Consider the following 18059-nt stretch of genomic DNA (forward strand, 5'->3'; position numbering starts at 1 on the left):
CAGCAGCTTTGCCATGTCCAATACAACAGCCACCTTCAAATCCTGTTTCTTCCTTCCCCTCCTGCATGAGCCAAGGAGCTCTGTTCAGAGGTGTCAAATGGCTGCAGTTGTCACCTCCACACTGGAGCCAGTGGCACCTTCCTCCCAGCCTGGCCCCAAAGTGGCCCTGCCACTACTCATCATCCCTTTAGCCCTAAGAGTGCCCCTACTTTTATCCATGCTATTGACCCACTCTTCCTTTTTTTTCCCCCCAGTCTTTCTGGTGAGTGGGGCTTGAAATGCGTTGTCACTTGGGTTGGACAAGGGTCTGCATGTCTTGTGTGGGAGCCCAGTTAGACCTTGGTGCCACGTGGTGCAACACAGCAAGAAAGGCCAGATTATTCTTTGTGGCTCCTACTCTTCCTTGGGCTTTGGTGACCCTGTTTGCTTTTTCCTCCACATTTTTCTCAGTTTACGTCTTTGGTTCAGCCCCAGCTGGAATGGGAGAGCTGGGTGAAGCCTTTCACAAAATCCGTTGTCCCAGACAAGCACCAAGACTACCAAGAGTTTCTCCTGAGTGTGCATGTTTTCATGAATGCAAGAAAGAAGGAATTGCATGCCCCAACTCAATGAGACTGTGATAAGTAACTTTTCTTCTAGAATATTTTATTATTGGTGATTGATTGCGTTAGTAAGTGTCTGCGCTTTTTCCTCCCAGGCAGATTGCTCTCGACTCGGTGAGTTTTGGTGTGGTTGGTGGTTTATTTTGCACAAGAGGCAGCAAAGGCTGTAAGCCCAGCCATAAATCCAGACTGTCAGTCCTCTGTGCCCAGTTGTGAGAAAGGAGAAAAAAAAGGTTGTTGTCTGCTTCATTGGCTCCACTTTCCTTCACTTGAGGCAATTTCCTTTGGCAGCTGAGTTAAGGCAGCCAGGGAATTGGTTGCTGCAAGAGCTGAGCATTAACTGGGATCAGTGCATCTCAGGGCTTGACGCTTTTGATATTACAGGCTATTGCTTTTAATGCTTTTTTTTTTTTTTTTTAATCAGAGGGGAAAAGTACAGAAACTTGGAAAAGCTACTTGGTCTTCAAACAATGCACACCTTGTGATGCTTGAATTATTTTCTCACTGTGTCAGACCGTGCCACAGCTGACATTTCAAAGCAGTACGTCTCAGGGATGGAGCCGTTCCCTCAATAAATGATTTTGCTCAAAAAGGGAAGCCAGGATTCCCTTTTAGCTTCTTGTCCTTTCAGTACAAATCCTTACCCAGCAAGCACCTACGAGATGCATCAGTCCTTTGACCCTCAGTGGGGTGAAGAGCTGGTGGAAAGGCTGTGTGTAGGAAGGCAGGAGGTGGGAAAGCCCAGCCAGTCCAGGCTCTGGATGTCTTCCTGCATGGCTTTGTCCCTCAGGGGCGGGCTGGGATCGGGAATTGAAAGCAGAGTTTTGAGAACTGACTCTAACGAAGCTGTGCACCCCATGTTAGCTTTGATGCATGATCTGGCAAACCCAGAGTCTTTCATCACTCCTGTTGCAACAAATGAGCCATCAAAATAACCCACAATATAAAGAAAAGTGTTTGGTGAGCAAGAGAAATGGAACAATTTATTGCCAGTAAGTAAAGGAAAATAAAACCAAATGGGCTTCAGGGATACGAGGAAAACAACCCTTCGTGTTCTTCTTGCTGGAGAGTAGGCACATTGTCGGGGCCTGAGGCATGAGATTCCTGCTTGAGCTGGTGCAGTTGTGTGGCTGTTTGCTGTAAAAATCACTTCCAATACTTAGGTCTGTGGGGATGGGTAAATTATGGCCAGGAAAAGAGGCCGGTCGAGTCCGCAACCCTGATCTAAATGAAGATGTTATTATTTCCTACTCTGCCTGAATACTTCTTGCTGCCACTGGTACAACACTCCTAGCTGTTGATGCCTAGGTTGTACTTATTGTGAATGTGGGAACTGAGAGCCCAAGTCAGGGCTGAGAGGGGCCCTGCCTGCTGTTTTTATCGGATTGCAATTACATTAACATCTTGATGACTGGATTTAGGATTTCCTGCTAATAAAAATGCAGTGGTGTTAATGAGCCGGTGATCAGGAGACACAGCTTCACCTTTCCTTGCTGGTCTCCAGGACTCTATTTGGAGGGGTACAGGCGTGATTTTCACCCTATTCAGTGGCAGGGGGATGCTTCATGCTCTCACATAGGCAGGCAGTGCACATTATAGCCTTTTTGGTGCTTTTTCCCCACGTCTCTCCTGGACACGCTCCTGCATAAGCAGGGGCAGAGCCCTCCACACAGCCCTTCACCCCATGATGGGGAGTAGCTCAAACAAAAGAGTTTGTGTCAGAGGATTTTGTTTCCACTTCAGCATTTCAGATTTCTGAGAGCCTCCAAAACACAGCGCTGCAGTGTCTGCGGGTGAGCAGGGATTGAACATCTGGTAAAGGTTAGGGTCAAACATATAAATGGGGGAAGAACAGCACATTTCATTAAAATACTCAATCTGTGACGTCAATTGAACTGATCAAGCCCTTCTGCGTTGCAGTTAGGGAACCATTAACTTTATCCAGTGGAGAGTGTTTATATGGAAAATATGAGGCCAGGAAGTTTCTCCTGATTGTGATATTAAGGCTATCAAAGTAGCTCGCTCTCTCCTTTTATTTTTAATCTCTACGTGTTGTGTTTCCATCCTGTTACTGTAACACCAGCTTCTCCCCTGGTCCCCTAGGGGTGCCACTTGCCACTTTCTCATCCACTTGGATGCCCCAGGAGCTGTGGAACCACTCTGGGTTGTTCCCTTTTGCAGGGAGCTGTGTGAGGGGGCTTCCTCCTATGCACGCATGGATTGGCCACAGACCAACGTACACTTGGAAGGATTAAGATTAGGTTTTAGGAGTGCAGTAAAAAATAGCTTCCATGGGAAGAAAATTTCTGCTTTTGCAGTTGTTTAAAAATCAAGACAGCATGTGTACAATGACGTGAAATGTCAAGGGATCAATGTATGACACCCTGGTGTGCCACTGAACACTTACTGTTGTTGGACTTCTGCGTGAAACATCAAATGCTCTACATTTTTCTCTGATTTTGTTTCCTTCAAAGCCTGTTCTCCTCCTGCCAGGCAAGTAGAGGTCTTGATTTCTATGCTCTAAGGAAAGAAACTAAAAGCTGCCATTGAATGACTTGATTACAGGGTCTGGTTCTTGGTAGAAGCATTCGTAACGTGCCATGGGAAACCTCCCCCCTCACCAGCTTCTCCTCGTTGCGCTGCAGTGCAGTCATGCTGTGGAAATGACTGTCCCACTGGACATGTGGTTTTATTTCACTTACAGCTGCTCATGGTTGAGCTTCTTAAGTTACTGTGATAGCACCAGGGCAGGTGGTACCTCCTGAGAGATAGGTGGGACTTCGTGCTGGCAGCTCCCTAGATGTATGCTATGGACCTTCCTCCCTTGGACCATATCCTGCAGGTCTCTCCCAGGACCAGTGGCCTCTGCAGGTTCAGGATAACAGGACAGACATCTGCCTTCAAGCAGGGCAGAAGGGGTTACTTTGCCAGCTGGGTGATGCCTGAGAAGGGCCTTCAAAGCATCCTCTTTCTCCTCAGTGTAGACAGCTCCCTGCAGGTGGGCTTTTTTTTTTTTCTTTTTTCTTCTTTTTAAACTTGAAAGAGCCTTTGTTTAACTTCTGAGCAAGCTCTGTGCTTTCAGTGACCTGATCTCAGGCCCACAAACCAGCTGGGAAAACAAGAGCTGTAAAAGCAGCAGTGCAGCAAAGATGTGGCTGAAACCATGAGAAAAATAGGTTTCTTGCCATGCAGCTAGGTGGTCCACATGGAGCCTGAGTGTCATGCTGAATTTTTTGGAACTTAACACACCTCTGAGCACAAACATCTTCTCTGCAGGACCAGGTGTCTCCTTGTCCTCCTGTTCTGTCCCAAGACTTTTCCTAAAGCCATCGGCTGTTGCTTTCAAACTCTGTTCTTTGTGAAGCTCAAGGATGGATAGTGGGAGGTGGCTGCTGGTTCAGGGCCGTGCAGTTGGGATTGGGGCTGGGATAACATGCTGGCATGGGTCATTCTAGACCTCTACGTGTCTCCCTGGAAACAGCGTCAAGAGGCTGATGGACAACTCCTCTCCCCTTGGCAGAGTTGTGAAGCTTTAGCATCTGTTTGGTGAGACAAAGCACAAACCTTATTTTCAAAAACATATGTGTGCAACTCTTGAGGTCGTGCTCCAGGCCGGGTCAGCCAATGTGCTGTTTGAAAAGCATTGCAGTATTTAAAATGAAATAATTTTTCTTCTTTGAAACAGGGCAATCAACTGAAGTGCTGTCAGACCGGAGCCAATTGTTTGAAATTGGATATTTCATTTGTTTTGTGCCGTTCAGCACCGAGTCTCCATGTTGTCTAAGCAAAAAAGAAAAAGTGCCATCTCCAGTCTTTCCAGTCAAAAGGATTTGCCAAGCGTGAGAATATTATTTTGCGGTTTAATGAGCTTCTCTGTCAGTTTAAGAGTGAAAACAAAACAATGCTTGGCTGTGCTCCGTTTTTTGAGGTACTGCCCAAACCAGGACTCTCCTGATGATGAAGTTCAGGCTCTTCACTGCCTGGAGGTTCAGCCGTCACTGCCCTCATGTAACTGCAGTGAGATCAGTGAAGTGACACCAGAAAAGAGCTTGGCATGTACCGGTCTCACACTGCACAGTTTCCCTTTGGTTCGGTTACAGCTGTGCACGGATTGGGTTTGTGTGAGCTGAGGCTGCCAGGCTGCTGAAATGCATCTCCATCCCAAGGGATTATTTATTAGATGAGGATAATTGTGACCAAGAGCCACTAAACATTAGACAAAAGATAGATTTGTTATATGAAATTGAAAATAGGCACCCATACACAGTGTGGCACTCAGCCCAAGAGCACAAATTGCTGTATTACCCTCCCTTTTTACTACCTGTGACACAAAGGGTGGATTTCATGCCTGGAGAATTTAGAAGTTAAACGCTCAAAATTTCCCCTTTGTGCACCTTTGCTACATGAAGATGAGTGTGCTGCTAACCAAAAGAAGTTGCTGAGCAGTTGGCTAAAATTGTTAAAACCATTCTCAGAATATCATGTATTTGTGTCAGTTTTGCTTCTGATTTGTCTCCACTGAATGACCCAACACACAGTCAAGTGCTACCAGGTAATTAATTAATTACTTGAAAGCATGACAGAAGTAATTTTATTCACATGTTCAAGTTGGCCATCTGCTTGAAGGTCCTAGCAGATCCAGAACCTCGACAGTCACTCAGAGACAGGAAACACAATAGCTTTTCCATTTCCTACAGGAGTGAGGTAGAAGTAAATGCCAGTGAAAAGTCGTGAGCCTCTGGCTGCAACCAGGGCAGACGAGGGACCTTAGCGACAGGGATGTACGTACCCGCGTGGCTCTAATCCACATGCGGTCCCTGCTTTGGAACTTGTTTATTGACTTGTGGGCTGATGTAGAAATCTGGTTATGCTTTTACAAGGTCATAGTTTATTTTGAGCTTTCAGTTCCAGACTGGACTGGATCTCAGTTGTACCCTACCAAAACATGAAAGTCTTAATGTAGCCTATTCTAAGAAAAGCAACCTAAAGTACCAGTGCAGAGCTCAACCAGAAATATGGCTATTGGATTGACTTTTTGACAAATCATATAAAATTCTAAGCAGTGCTGGAATTCAAAATGGAACTGTATTTTGGCAGAGGTTCACACAAATGGGTCTGTAGAGCATCACGGGGGTTTCATCCAGCTGGGTTCAGCTCTGCAGCTCTAGGGAAAGCTCCTGGCAAATAAGTCTTCATTTCATGTTGTGTTTGTGAACATTTTCATGGCCACCTTCCCACCACCCTGAATTTCACTTCAGCTCAAGACTTTTTGGTGAGTCAAAGCATGTATTTGACTTGAATTCAGCTAAGTTGTTGCTCGGAGAGGTTGAAAGACATTGACAGGAACAGACTGAAATCAGAATGTTATGAATTAGCAGTAGTTAGACATCTGATGAATGACATCAAAACTAAAGCTAAGCCTACAGTGATACACAAAGAGCCAGAAGACAGATAGGAATTGCAGAGGAAGCTGAAAGGGAACAATGCAGGAACGATAAGATAGTGGCTGGGAGAGAACAATGCGATTATGATTGGGGCTTAAATTTGCAACAGCAAACATTGCCTTGTGCCAAGAAAGAAACCTGAGGACCATGGCAGGACTGACTGTATTATAAGTGATGGGTCTAGGCAAGAGGGAGAGCCCAAGTGTCAAGAGCAAGGCTGGAAGGAGGCGATCAGACGCCCAATAGCATGGGAACATGGTTCCATCCTTGTCAGAGATGAAAAACTCCCAGGAACAGCCCCTTGCTGCAGACTGGGGTCCTGCTTTTGTTTGAGGGAATGTAAAATTCAATGGTGGGTGTGGGAGAAGCAGAGAGAGGGGGGGAAAAGGCTGGTGGTAAACAGAGTGGAAGTGGGTGAGGCAGGGGAACAGGATTCAGTTCAGACTGACACATCAATTATTTATTACTGTTTGTATCCCAGTATCTTATATCTCAAAAGGAAGGCAAAGGCTTTGTCCTCAAGGGCCGGTTATCTGCGCCCGAGGGCGGCTGGCAGCAGCGTGGTTCCCATGATGAGGGACCACGTCCCTGCGAAGGAGGTGGCACCAGGCTGACCTTGTGCGTCAGCTGTGAGGGTGCGGTGATGGGAATGGGAGCTTGGGGTGCTGGGATGGTGACAGGCTGCTCTCACAGTTAACCTTTCCCTGTGGGTGAATGGACTAAAGGAAATGTGGGTTGCTGTGGAGGGGAGAAAAAAGGTGACAACACTGATTAGGTTTGAACACAGTGGGAATGGCACGGTCTGAGTCCATCTCTATTCAGCAAAACATAAAATCGTAGAATAGGTTGGGTTGGAAGGGACCTTTGAAGGTCATCTAGTTCAGTCCCCATGAAGACATGTGCCTAGCTACAGGCATCAAATGAGTCCTGCAGCCTCGTCTGTGGATTAGGCATAAGCCTTTTCTGTTTTTCTGAATTAAACCGGTGCTTGAAAAACTTTGTGAACTTGAAATCAGGGACAGCAAAGCCAGACTTGCTCCATGTTTTGTATTTGTTCCCAGAGGCTTGTTGGCAAAATCGTACTGTGTACTTTTACAAAAGAAGTCTAGGACATAATTATTTGAATAGAGAGCTATATGTGATAAAAATCTGTTTATACCACAACATCTCCAGCCAAATGATTGACGTATACATTTCTGTCCTCCCATTGATGTAGCTTTTCAATTTCCTGTTGATGTCTAAGCCTGATTTATTTTTCCATTTATTTGGGTTTTACAGAGAGCACTAAAGAGCTTGGCACTTGAGTCTCTTTTTTTTTTGTCAGTTCAACCCTCTTAGTCCTCGATCACTTCATTGTTTCTGCAAACAATGAAGAAGAGAGATGGAAAGAACAGCTGTGAACAGCTGGTTTGTTCACCAGTTATCTGACTGGTTTTCAAGTGTCCTCTTTTGAGGGAGGCCTGTATTCCCTGAAAAACCCTAAAAAGGCTAAATTCAGAGTTCACTGCATTTGCTGCCTTCATTTGTGACGTGACGCAGATTTGCAGAGATCCTAGCAAGGAGCCTGAAATATCAAAAACAAACAAGAAAAGCTGCTTCAGGAAACCTCTGGGTTTTTTTCTCCCAGTTGCACCCCGGCTGAAGCAAGCACAGCGCTCTGTAGGACTTCGTAGGCAGAGCTTGCCTTCTTCTCATCCAACTCCTCTCTGCCTTTTTCACCCAGTAACATGTTCAATAAAGCAGCAGTCAAGAGTTAGACCTGGAGACCACTGGTTTTGCACACCCTTCAGCCATCACTGCTCTTGACCGTGGTGACTTCTGCATTTTCTTCTGCCTGCAAACCAGACACCTGATCAAAAAGCCTCTACCTACTTCCAGCTCATAGAAGTCCACTGGTTCCTTGAAAAGAAGCTGTGTCACCAGTTGTCCCAAGGCAGCAGAGACTTGAAAGCAAATCAAGAAAAAGCAGATTGAATTCAGAAGCAAACCTAATTTATTCCCTTCAGATTTCTAACGTGATCACACCAGCAGTCAAGCACGCCCCAGCAATAGCGACGTATTCCTTCCATCCCACCCCACAGAAGTTTAGTCAAGGCAAACACAGAGAAAGAAGCAAACACATGGATGTCACCCTGAGGAAAGATGTTTGTCTTTTGTGCCAAACCAAAGCCAGGAACTGCTCAGCGGCTCTGCTTGCAAAGGCAAAAATTGGTGTGTGGCCCTGCTAGAAGGTGGAGCTTTCAGTTCCTCACCTTCCCTCTCTCAGCCTTTCTCCTGTATGTCTTCAGCACCTAACTTTCCTGGGATATCACCGAGTGGCTGCAATGCCTATTTTCCTCTTGCTGGCTGCAGTGGTGCTGGTGAAGCAGTCACTGTCGGCAGCACACCGAGTGCCTCTTGCTGACACGCTCCAGCTGCTCCAGTCTCAGCGTGCCAGATCAGCAAAATCCTGATTGACTGGGAACGAGGAAGGAAAGAATATAGCCCTTAATCTTCATAAGCAATAAAGCAAGAAGCCGTAGCTCTCACTTTGTGATTTCTCATATTAAGTGCTTTACTACCTATGACAGTAATTGTAATTCTGGCAGCCACAGTGTGGTTAATAGCCCAGGTTCAGCTAAACACACGTGCCTGAGATGAACGCTGCGTGTGCCTCAATCCATCCTGATTTGGCAAAGCATTTGAGCATGAACTTCAGTGCCAGGAAAAGAAAGGAAGCACATCCTTAAAGACTTGGCTAAAGTTATTTGTGCAGTACCAAGACAGAAAGACAGAACTGTGGAAAGGATGGAGAGCTTATATGGTATAATTTTGGGGTTGACAGTAAACTCAAATAGAAAGAAAAAGGAGACTCTGAATTTGATGCAGCCACGCCTACATCACTGATTTTCTATCTGAATTATCTGAATTAGCTCTTGCAGAATATATGTTATGGGACAGAAGACAAATCAAGCAAGCAGGCCAGCTCCAGCAGAATCCAAACCTAATTACAGTCTGCTTTACCCACACACAACCCATTCCAGCAGATTTGTATTCAATATCAAACTTTTCTTTTTCATCCTCCTGTTTTAAAGTCATTTCACCATTAATGATGACAAGGTATTTGCATTTGCCGAAGCTTCTCAAGCAGCCGAGGACAAGTCGCCTGAGTAACCATTTCACAGCACATCAAACTAGATTGGCCACAGTCTGAGGTAGCTGAATTCTCATTGGAAAGTTACGTGGAGATGAAAAGTAAGGATGTTCTCTTTCTTCAAGTATTGATCCTCTACAGGTTCTCCCTGTGCAGAGTAGCACTGACTAAAACGCTCCCACACTCTGTTGAGATCAGCCCAACTTAACTGATAAAAGTATAGAGATTCATCTCACGTGAAGATCACACATCACCCTGGACTTTTGGCACACTCCTCTATAGGGAAATTGATATTTTGCTTGCAAAATCCACATCCCAAGCAAATGTTACAGCCCCCAAATCAGATCCTTTGGGGTTTTTCTTCTTGCAGCACCAAACAGAGCCAGCAGAGCCCTCCAGCAAGGAGCTCCTGCACCACCAGCACCCCGTTTCTGTTTGATGTGTCCCAGCTGGGCCGTGGGTTTGAGGGACACGCCTCACCTGGAGCCCTGCGACAAAGGAAAAGCAACCAGAAAAATAGCTGATCAGCATCTGCCACCTCATGGCAACTGGTTTTATTTTACTGAGGACCAAATCATCTCCAGCTGAGACTGTTCTAGTAAGTTGATTTGCAGATAAAGGAATTAGATTTAAGTCAGTAGGTTGCCCTGCTGGGTACACAGGAGAGGAGTTGAAGATGTGTAAGGAGTAGTTATGAGTGATGCTTGATATGGTAAGGCTTCTGTCTTTCTTTAGAGCTTCTGACTTATTTTTCAGCATGGTTCAGGGTGTGTTTAACCTCAAGCACCAGCTGTTTCTTTCACCTCAGTAGCACTATTCATAGTCTCCAAGCCAGATATTTCACCGACGGATGGATTTGTGGGTTTAGGGTCCCAGGAGGGAATGGCAATACAAATAACAAAGTAGTTCTGTATCATAGTGACTATTTTGTACTTTCTCATTTTTCTTTTAGAATTGGTACGCCTTTCTTGAAGGCAGCATTTTAGTAGCTGTTTTCCAGTGCTCGAGAGATCGAACAGGTAAGAAACGCACCTCTAAGCTGGGAAATGGTTTAAGCACCGCGTTCAAATGCTTCCTGAGAACCAGCACAGTGTAAACCATCAACAAGGACAGTGGAAACTTCTTTTTTTTTGTCAGATGCTGACAAAGGAGTGACACGCTGCCTGAAAGGGCTGGTAAAAGGAGAAGTCTCGCTCCCAATAAGCGGTGCTGTCTCCTGCCCGGAGGAATTTGCTGGGAGCCGGGGGTCCCGGCGATGCCACCTGCCGGGCTCGGACTCTGCCGCAGCTCCCTGGGCTTCGGATGCTTTTATTAGGAAAGCAACAGCACCTACGTGTGGTCAGCCTGCACCAGGCAGCCGTGGGGATGAGCTGGAAGAGGCCGCCAGGAAAACAGGGGCGTAAAGTCATAGGATAGTTTAGGTTGGAAAGTATCTTAAAGATCCTCCAGTTCTACCTCTGCCCTGGGCAGGGACACCTTCCGCTGGATCAGGGGCTCCAAGCCCCATCCAACCTGCCCTTGAACCCCTCCAGGGATGGGACAGACAGGTTGCTCTGGGCAACCTGTTCCAGTGTCTCACTGCTCTCATAGTGAAGAAATTCTTCCTTATGTCTTGCGTAAATCTGCCCCTCTCCAGTTTATCCCCATTGCCCCTCATCCTGTCACCACAAGCCTTTGTGAACAGCCCCTCCCCAGCTTTCTTGTAGCCCCTTCAGGTACTGGAAGGTCGCTATAAGTCCTCCTCGGAGCCTTCTCTTCTCCAGGCTGAACAACCCCAACTCTCTCAGCCTGTCATGATATTGCCTTGCATAACTTGCTGTGCTCGGCTTTGGTTGCTGTGAATTTTGGTTTATGGGGCTGCCACGTTGTTCTCCCGTGAGATGCTGTGCTCCTGTCTGTCCCTTGCCCCTCACTATTTTCAGTGCCACTGGGCACTTCCAGTCCCCTTCCAACAATGTCCTCAAATAATTAAATTATTTCCAGCCCTATGGAAGAGGAGGAGTGGGGGAGAGTGAGTGGAGCAGCTCCTTGCAGGACAGGCCACTACCATTCCCAGAGTGATGTGGAGCTCTGAGCCCTCTTGCACCCCAACAGAGCCTGTGCTAGAGAAAGGAAAAACCCTAAAAGCCACAGGCTAAACCCACGTGTGTGTGTTCCCTTTACCAGCCCTGGTTAAGCAGGATTTAGTAGCACCCCGAGGTGTCCCCAGGGAGGAGCTCAGTGGCCGTGTTTCTGCCACTGGATCTGCACACAATGTGCACAGCAAATCTGCTTTCATTGGATTTGCTTTGAGCATTTAAGATTTGAACTGTATGTTTCGGAGTAACCAGAGTTTAGTTCCTGATCATGCCAAGTTGCTCTCCAGTGCCCTTAAATCTCTGCAGTTTAATATGACTCTTATGAGGAAGATGATGGGCTCAGGCTGCAGCCTGCAAGCATCCACCTTCGTGGTCCTGAGGTGCGGAGACCAGGCAGGGCAACTTGTTATCCAGGAGGTAGGTCTGGCCTTTCTGATACCCCATCTCAGTCCATTCTGTTTGAAATATGCTGGGGTTGCTGTTGTCCGTATTCCATCCTTTCCCGCTACCCCAGGGTTGAAGAGGTTTATTTCCTAGGGACTATTTTTAGCCATGACACCACAGTTAAGCCAATCAAGCCTGGCAGTGACGGCTGGGTGGCTGCTCCAAGGTGCAGCCGGCTGGAATCGGGTCAGCTGCGCCAGGCCTGTTGAGCAGCACTTTTTGCAGCACATGAGGCTCTGATGGCACTTCAGCTGCTCAGGCTTCATCTGGGAAGCACCAGGACTGGAAACTGCTTTTTGCATTGATGCGGTTGAGTCCAGCAGAGCCCGGGCCCTTTCAGATACTCTGCTGTGTGCATCCATCTCGATGCATTGTGCAACGCGTCATGCTTCTGAGCTGTCTCTTGGATCTAGTTAAAATGCTCACGGCATCAGCTTTAACCCGCTACAGTCAAAAAAAAAGCCAGCACAGAAGGGACATTATTTAACTCCTGCACTTGAGATGAAGCTGTAGTTTCCTCCAGCCTGATTTTTCTTCAGCCACTGTCTGCAATTCTTTTGCTGGTTGTGCTGTAGTTGCTCTCAAAACAGAGCACTTGTAGCTCTCTCCCACTAGAACCTCTTTCCAAGACTTTCTTTTCAAAATCTGTTTTTTTTCCATCATAGAAAAGTTAGATCCTGGCAATCTTTGAGCACAGGGATATCAAACAGTGAACATCAATGGTTTGTCCTGGACATGGGCTGGGAGGAGGCAATAAGTGACAGAATTGAGGCCAAATCCCCTGTAGACCTTTAGTTTTCAGCACCCTGATTCCAGCCCAGGTGGCTGTGAGCAGCTCTGGCTCAAGGATGAGGCTCCTGGAAATACAACAAAGTATGTAATGTGAGATCTCCTTCCTGCAAACCAGGTCCTGGGTGCAGCCTTCAGGAGGTGTTTCGAAAGTATAACTTATTTTCACTCTAAGGCAGTGTTTTGAGAAGCTCTGGAGATGTAGAAATGTCAAGGCTTTTCTTTCTCCATGTCTGCAACCACACAGAAGGTGGTGCAGTAATCTCATCCCTGATTTTACCATTTGAAAAGTCCTCCTGAAGGCTGGCACGAAGCCTATCTAAGTTAAACACTTCATGTCGTGTATCTCCCAGCTGCAATGTCAGACAGAAACCTGAGACCAGACTATTGCCATGGAGGACTTTAGAGGAGAAAATTCAGGCTTGGCAAACTTGCTGGGACTAAAGAAATGCAAGGGAGAAGATCTCCATAAGCTTTCTTTTGCAGGCACAGTTCTGAGTTTTCAGAGTCCAGGTTGACATTTGAGAACTACTTTAAAAGACCTAGGGAGTGCGGTGATAGGACAAAGGGTACTGTTTGAAGCTGAAAGAGGAGCATTTCTATTAGATCTTAGGAAGAAATGTTTTCCTATGAGGGTGGTGAGGCCCTGGCCCAGGTTGCCCAGAGAGGTCGTGGAAGGAGCGTGCCTCTCGCAATGTCACCCCTTGGATTGCTTCTCAATATGAGCTTCATCTCTGCTAAAGAGCCAGGATGGCAGACAGTGGGGGACGCAGATGATGTTGGGCTTAAAACAAGCAGCATGTGTCAAAGTCTGCGACAGCAGGATGGCCCCATGACATATTTCTTACTCGCAGCTTAGACGTGCCGGATCAGATTGCCGCTGACACGCAAAGCCCTTTTCCACAGCCCTAGCAGTGCTAAGAGCTAGGACAGTCTAATCTCTTCCTAAAACCCTCCGGTGCTGTAATGCTGACCAAAACCTTGGAGTTTTGCATGAAAGCAACAAGCGTGCTGACATCAGGTCTGTGGTGCTCATCGACATCACCTCCTGCCCTTTTCATCTGCCTTCCTGGTACCTTATGTGCTGGCACACCTTTTGGTTTTGGAGGAGGGGTGTTTTCTCCAGTGTGGTTTTCTAAGGAAACAAGCAAGCGCTGTGTGGCAGCTACATGTATGTCCCTATTCATGCATCAGCTTCAGACACATAAATCAGGAAGATGCAAAACGTTTTTGCAGGTTTGTGGCTGGGCAGCCAGGCTTGGGGCAGCCGCATCACAAACTTCACCTTTTTTAAGCAAGCAGAGGGTCTACACAGGAAAAAGAAATTGGTGGAGCCCAGGTTACAAGAACTGCTCCAGTTCTGTTGCACCTTCTCGTGTGCAGGAGACTTGGGGGGGTCAGAGCAGCCAGCGGGAAACAGGCAACTGAGTTTGTGCAAGGACTGGCTGGGGCAGCAGGTGATGTGATAGTGTGATGTGTCCCAGTAATCCTGATGTGAAAGTAATAACAGTCTTTAATTCACTTTAAGAGCCCTTCTGTAGCACTGGGGCAGGGCAAAAAGATCTTAGTGGAGATCAGAATCTGGCACCTTAGATTTTGAGAAAAGTTTTGCTGCAAATGACTTTCTCCCCAACATATCTCTATATTCATTTACTAACTGCACAGCTCAGTTTTCTTCAGCCCACAAGCCCAAACCCAGAAGGGGTTGTAGAAGGGATGTTCTGCAAAATGCCATTTTTGCAGAAACCCAGTTTGGTACCTGCCTGTCAAGGAAAGAGTCCCTGAGCAAAGGGGATGTTTTCCTGTCAATATAGCATTCAAATTTAGCTTCTGCCACTGTAGGCAACGTGGCATTAAAAGAAGGAGATTAAGTTATTAAACTGAGCTGCTTTAATCATCCAGTTCGGGGAAATCTATTGCTACAGGAGACCTGAGGATTAATGTATTTTTACCGCAAAGCCAATACGTCTATTCTGATCAGTTAGTAGTCGCTCACTCGTGCATATGACACTTCATTCTCTGGGTTTGCACTCAATAGCATGGGACCAAATGGAGTTTTATTTGGAGATTGACCCTGTTACCTTAAATCTCATCATTCTGGTATCTAGTTACGTTATTTTGCTTCTGGTTTTCCTGATCTCCTGTGTGCTCTATGACTGCAGGGGGAAGGATCCCAGCAAGGAGTATGCTCCTGAGGTCCCTGCAAACACCCAGCCTCCCATCCGGCTGGTGGTGATGCAGCAGGGCTCCCCCGGCACCCGCTGGGCAAAGGGGCTCGTCTCTACCTACGAAAACTCCTCCGACCTGCCAGGGAAAAGGACTACTGTTGTGTAAGGGGATCCTGCCTTGGAGCTCTGGTTTCTGCTGATCAGCTTGCCTCGTCTGCAATGTTTACGCTCCGTTTGCAAAAGGATAACGCGTTCACAAGGTAAGTTGAGACACTGATTTATTTGATATGGTGCTGTTGCCAAGAGGGTCATTTTATGTTCAGCTGTGTTCTGCACTGATACAGCCTTGCAGCCCTGCCTGCCATCCCTAAAGAGACTAATTTCCATTTATGCTGCTGCTGCCACTGGCAGTCGGAAGCAGTGACGCTGTTATCCACTCAGTGACTGAAGAAGGGCCTTGGTTTAATCTCAAGTCGTGGTCGGTACCACGATTTTTGCAGGAATACAGTGTTAATCAAAGCATCCCACCCCAGCGGGCTGAGCTGAGCTGCCCTGCAGCCTCAACTCATCTTCCTCAGTGAGCAGAATGCAAATGACCTTGGTAGGTTGTTTTTCTCTGCAGCGAGAAAAGAAATGCTAAGGATTTTAAAAGGATAGAAATAGTGACTTTCTGACAGAAGCCAGCTGCTGCTCCCATCAGAATTTAATACTTGCTGTGTTGTCTGTAAGCTGCCAGCGGGCAGTGCCAAGCCTCTCTTTGTACTTGTTTTCTGTAGGTAGAGCACGATCTCTCCTCTTACAGGGCAGAGCATCTCTTGCCCCTCACAAATCCCCTGACAGGATGCAATATGCTTCCTGGAAAAGCTGGGTACAACATCTCATGCCAAAGGAAAGCATGAAGCAGGGTAAATTTATCAGTAAAGCAATATGTGTGAGTCATTGCTGCCATTTGCCCCACTGAAACAGGAATTTCTGACCCTCTGCAGCAAGTGTGACCTACGGCTGAGCTTTCGGTGTATCGCCCCATTTCTCTGACCCTGCCTCTTGCCCTCAAGCCTTCCTTCAGCTGTGTTGTATACCAGTTGGGCCATAGCAAGGCTGTTACTGCATTTCCAGTAAATCTAATGTTATCTGCATCAGATCCTGTTATTCCACCCGTAATTTGAATCTATAAGCTAAAGGCCTTTTTGGTTAACAAGCATCTTCCATGTCTTGCTCATCTGAAAGGAAATGGGTCTTTTTTGTCCTCCAGGTGAAGCACAAGGGGGCAAAGACAAGAGCAATATTGATCTTGTAAGATGATCTGTAGATGTTCCTGAGCAGAGCCGGCCCTGATCCTGCTCTGTCCCCATCAGCCTGGGCTGCAAAACCCACCCGAAAAGCTGGGAAGACACTGGCCTGGTGGGTCCCTGATGCTTTCTGTGCTGGCGGAGACACTGGTGGCCAAAACAACTTTCTAAAACTAAGTTGGCTGCAGGGAATGAATGGTTTAAATTGGTTTGTTCTACCCAGATATGTCCATGACTGAGCAAAAAGCTGAAAGGTGTGTCCTGGATGGTGGGATGCTTAACACCAGGTTACTGTGTCTGCCTAGATAATCCTTGAGCTACTGTTCATGGTGCTTTTGACTGGTTATTAAGGGAAAAATAGCACTGGAGCCACACTATTGCAGATATCTGTTCATATGTTGGTTTATATCATCTTAATGCAAAGTACCTGCAGAGTCCTACAGAAAGTAAGCTTTATTACCTGTCTAAATCGGGTGTCAAGGATGACTCACTGGATGCAGTGGTCCTAATGCCTTCAGGACAGGCATCTTAAATACTTCCAGAAATAAACTGCAGAGCATCCAAACCACAATTGAACAAAGCTGTCAGCTGTGTTGCATGGCTTGTACTCCAGCAAGGTAGTAACTGTCCGCCTGTGCTGCAGCCCCAGGCGTGCTGATTTATGCGTCAGCCAGCAGAGCATTCTGGCACTGGGAAAGGAATCTAAAGACATGGAGGATCTTTTTAGTTACCTGTATTAAAATTAAAAAGCAGCCAGTATGGTTAGTGGTTTTTCTTTTATTTCCAAATTCTTGAGGGTGAACACAGGTTTTTGGGTTCAAACAGTCCTTTGCAGCGCCTACAAGTTAAAGATACTCCTGGCTTTGGAGGGCAGCCAGGATTGGAAGGAAGGCTCCTGAGAGCTGGGGGCTCGAGTACCACCCTTGAGGTGATGAAAGTGGTCATAAATCCACTGGTGGTGTGATCCTCTGCCACATACCATACAGAAGTAATTACGCTGAATGTCTTGTTTCAGCTATTTAGTGCTGGAAAAAGAGCAGTTAGTTAACTGTAGGTTGTTGCTGCTTTGGCAAAACTTGGCAGTGACTAAGCTGCTGATGTGTTGTGGCCACTGTGGCACAGTGTTATCTTCCCTTGGACCCTCCTATCTGCCTTATCTTCAGCTTGTAAGCTCTGAAAAGCTTTGCGTGTTGATATATCGTCTAATGTGTGGGAAGCCTTCTTGGTGATAAGGGATCCTTAGTTTTAGGGAACAGAAATAAAAATCTTCACTAAGAAGACCTTGGGGAGACTAAAAAGAGCTCAAAAATATGACAAAGAGTGCAGCACAGCTGTTTTCTTTGTTGATGGAGAGATGTCATATAAAATGCCACAAAGGCAGCAGAAAAGCTCTGTGATTTTTGATGAAGGTCGTGCAAACAATGTAATGATCCCCTGACACGTCTGGTGTATCCTTGCCACCATGTTTATGTAAGTAATACAATCAGAGAGAGGGCCTTGCAAGGCTATGTTAATAATTACCTCTGGACAGCCAAAATCCTCCTCTGCCTACTTTTCTCTAACAGCAAACCTTTTCTGTACACCAACCAGAAACTCTTTGTTCCTTGAAACTCAAAGATGTCGATTTTTGGTTGCGGTGAAGTTTTCTGGCTCGAGCGTTAGGGAGCTGGGCTGCAGTGGCACCGGCAGAGCCCACGGAGGCTGCAGGCAGCGGAGCGGTTTCTAGGAGCATGGCCTTCACTTGTGAGGGAAGTTATCAGTTGTGACAGCGTTGGTGGACTCTGCCCTGAAACGTGGAGGTAAAAGCAGCAAATGACACTTTCATCCTGATAGTATTTCAAAAGAGTAGGTAAAATCGCCTTCCTCAAAACGAGAGACTAAAGTGCATCAGGACTTTGCCTTCCTAGTGGGAATAAAATGGCTTTCTTAGTTTTTTCTGTACTAGAACAATATTGGTGTTCATTGGTGTTCTGAGTGACAGAAAGCTTTGTTTATAAATAAATTGCTCTGGCATTCACAGTAGAAAGCTATCTAATTTAACAAAAGAAAAATCATACCAGGAATATAAAAAAATGGGAAAACTAGAATGGCTGCCACCTCTGGCTTCTCTTC

The 18059-nt window shown here is 46.4% G+C and overlaps 1 protein-coding gene across 2 annotated transcripts in view; it reads left to right on the forward strand.

Moving 5' to 3' along the window:
- The window catches only part of MMD (monocyte to macrophage differentiation associated), a 372596-nt gene that overhangs the window by 319876 nt on the left and 34661 nt on the right, over positions 1-18059 (forward strand). Inside the window, exon 1 of one of the 2 annotated variants that reach the window (XM_069872695.1) lies at positions 14765-14918. The exons of the other annotated variant lie outside the window; for it this stretch is intronic. Within the exon in view, the coding sequence (XP_069728796.1) occupies positions 14878-14918 (41 nt within the window). The 5' untranslated portion in view covers positions 14765-14877. Of the gene's footprint in view, positions 1-14764; positions 14919-18059 lie in introns of those variants that run through there. 2 annotated transcript variants of the gene reach the window in all.

The sequence above is a fragment of the Phaenicophaeus curvirostris genome, chromosome 19 (assembly GCF_032191515.1).
Source record: "Phaenicophaeus curvirostris isolate KB17595 chromosome 19, BPBGC_Pcur_1.0, whole genome shotgun sequence".
Lineage (NCBI taxonomy): Eukaryota > Metazoa > Chordata > Aves > Cuculiformes > Cuculidae > Phaenicophaeus > Phaenicophaeus curvirostris.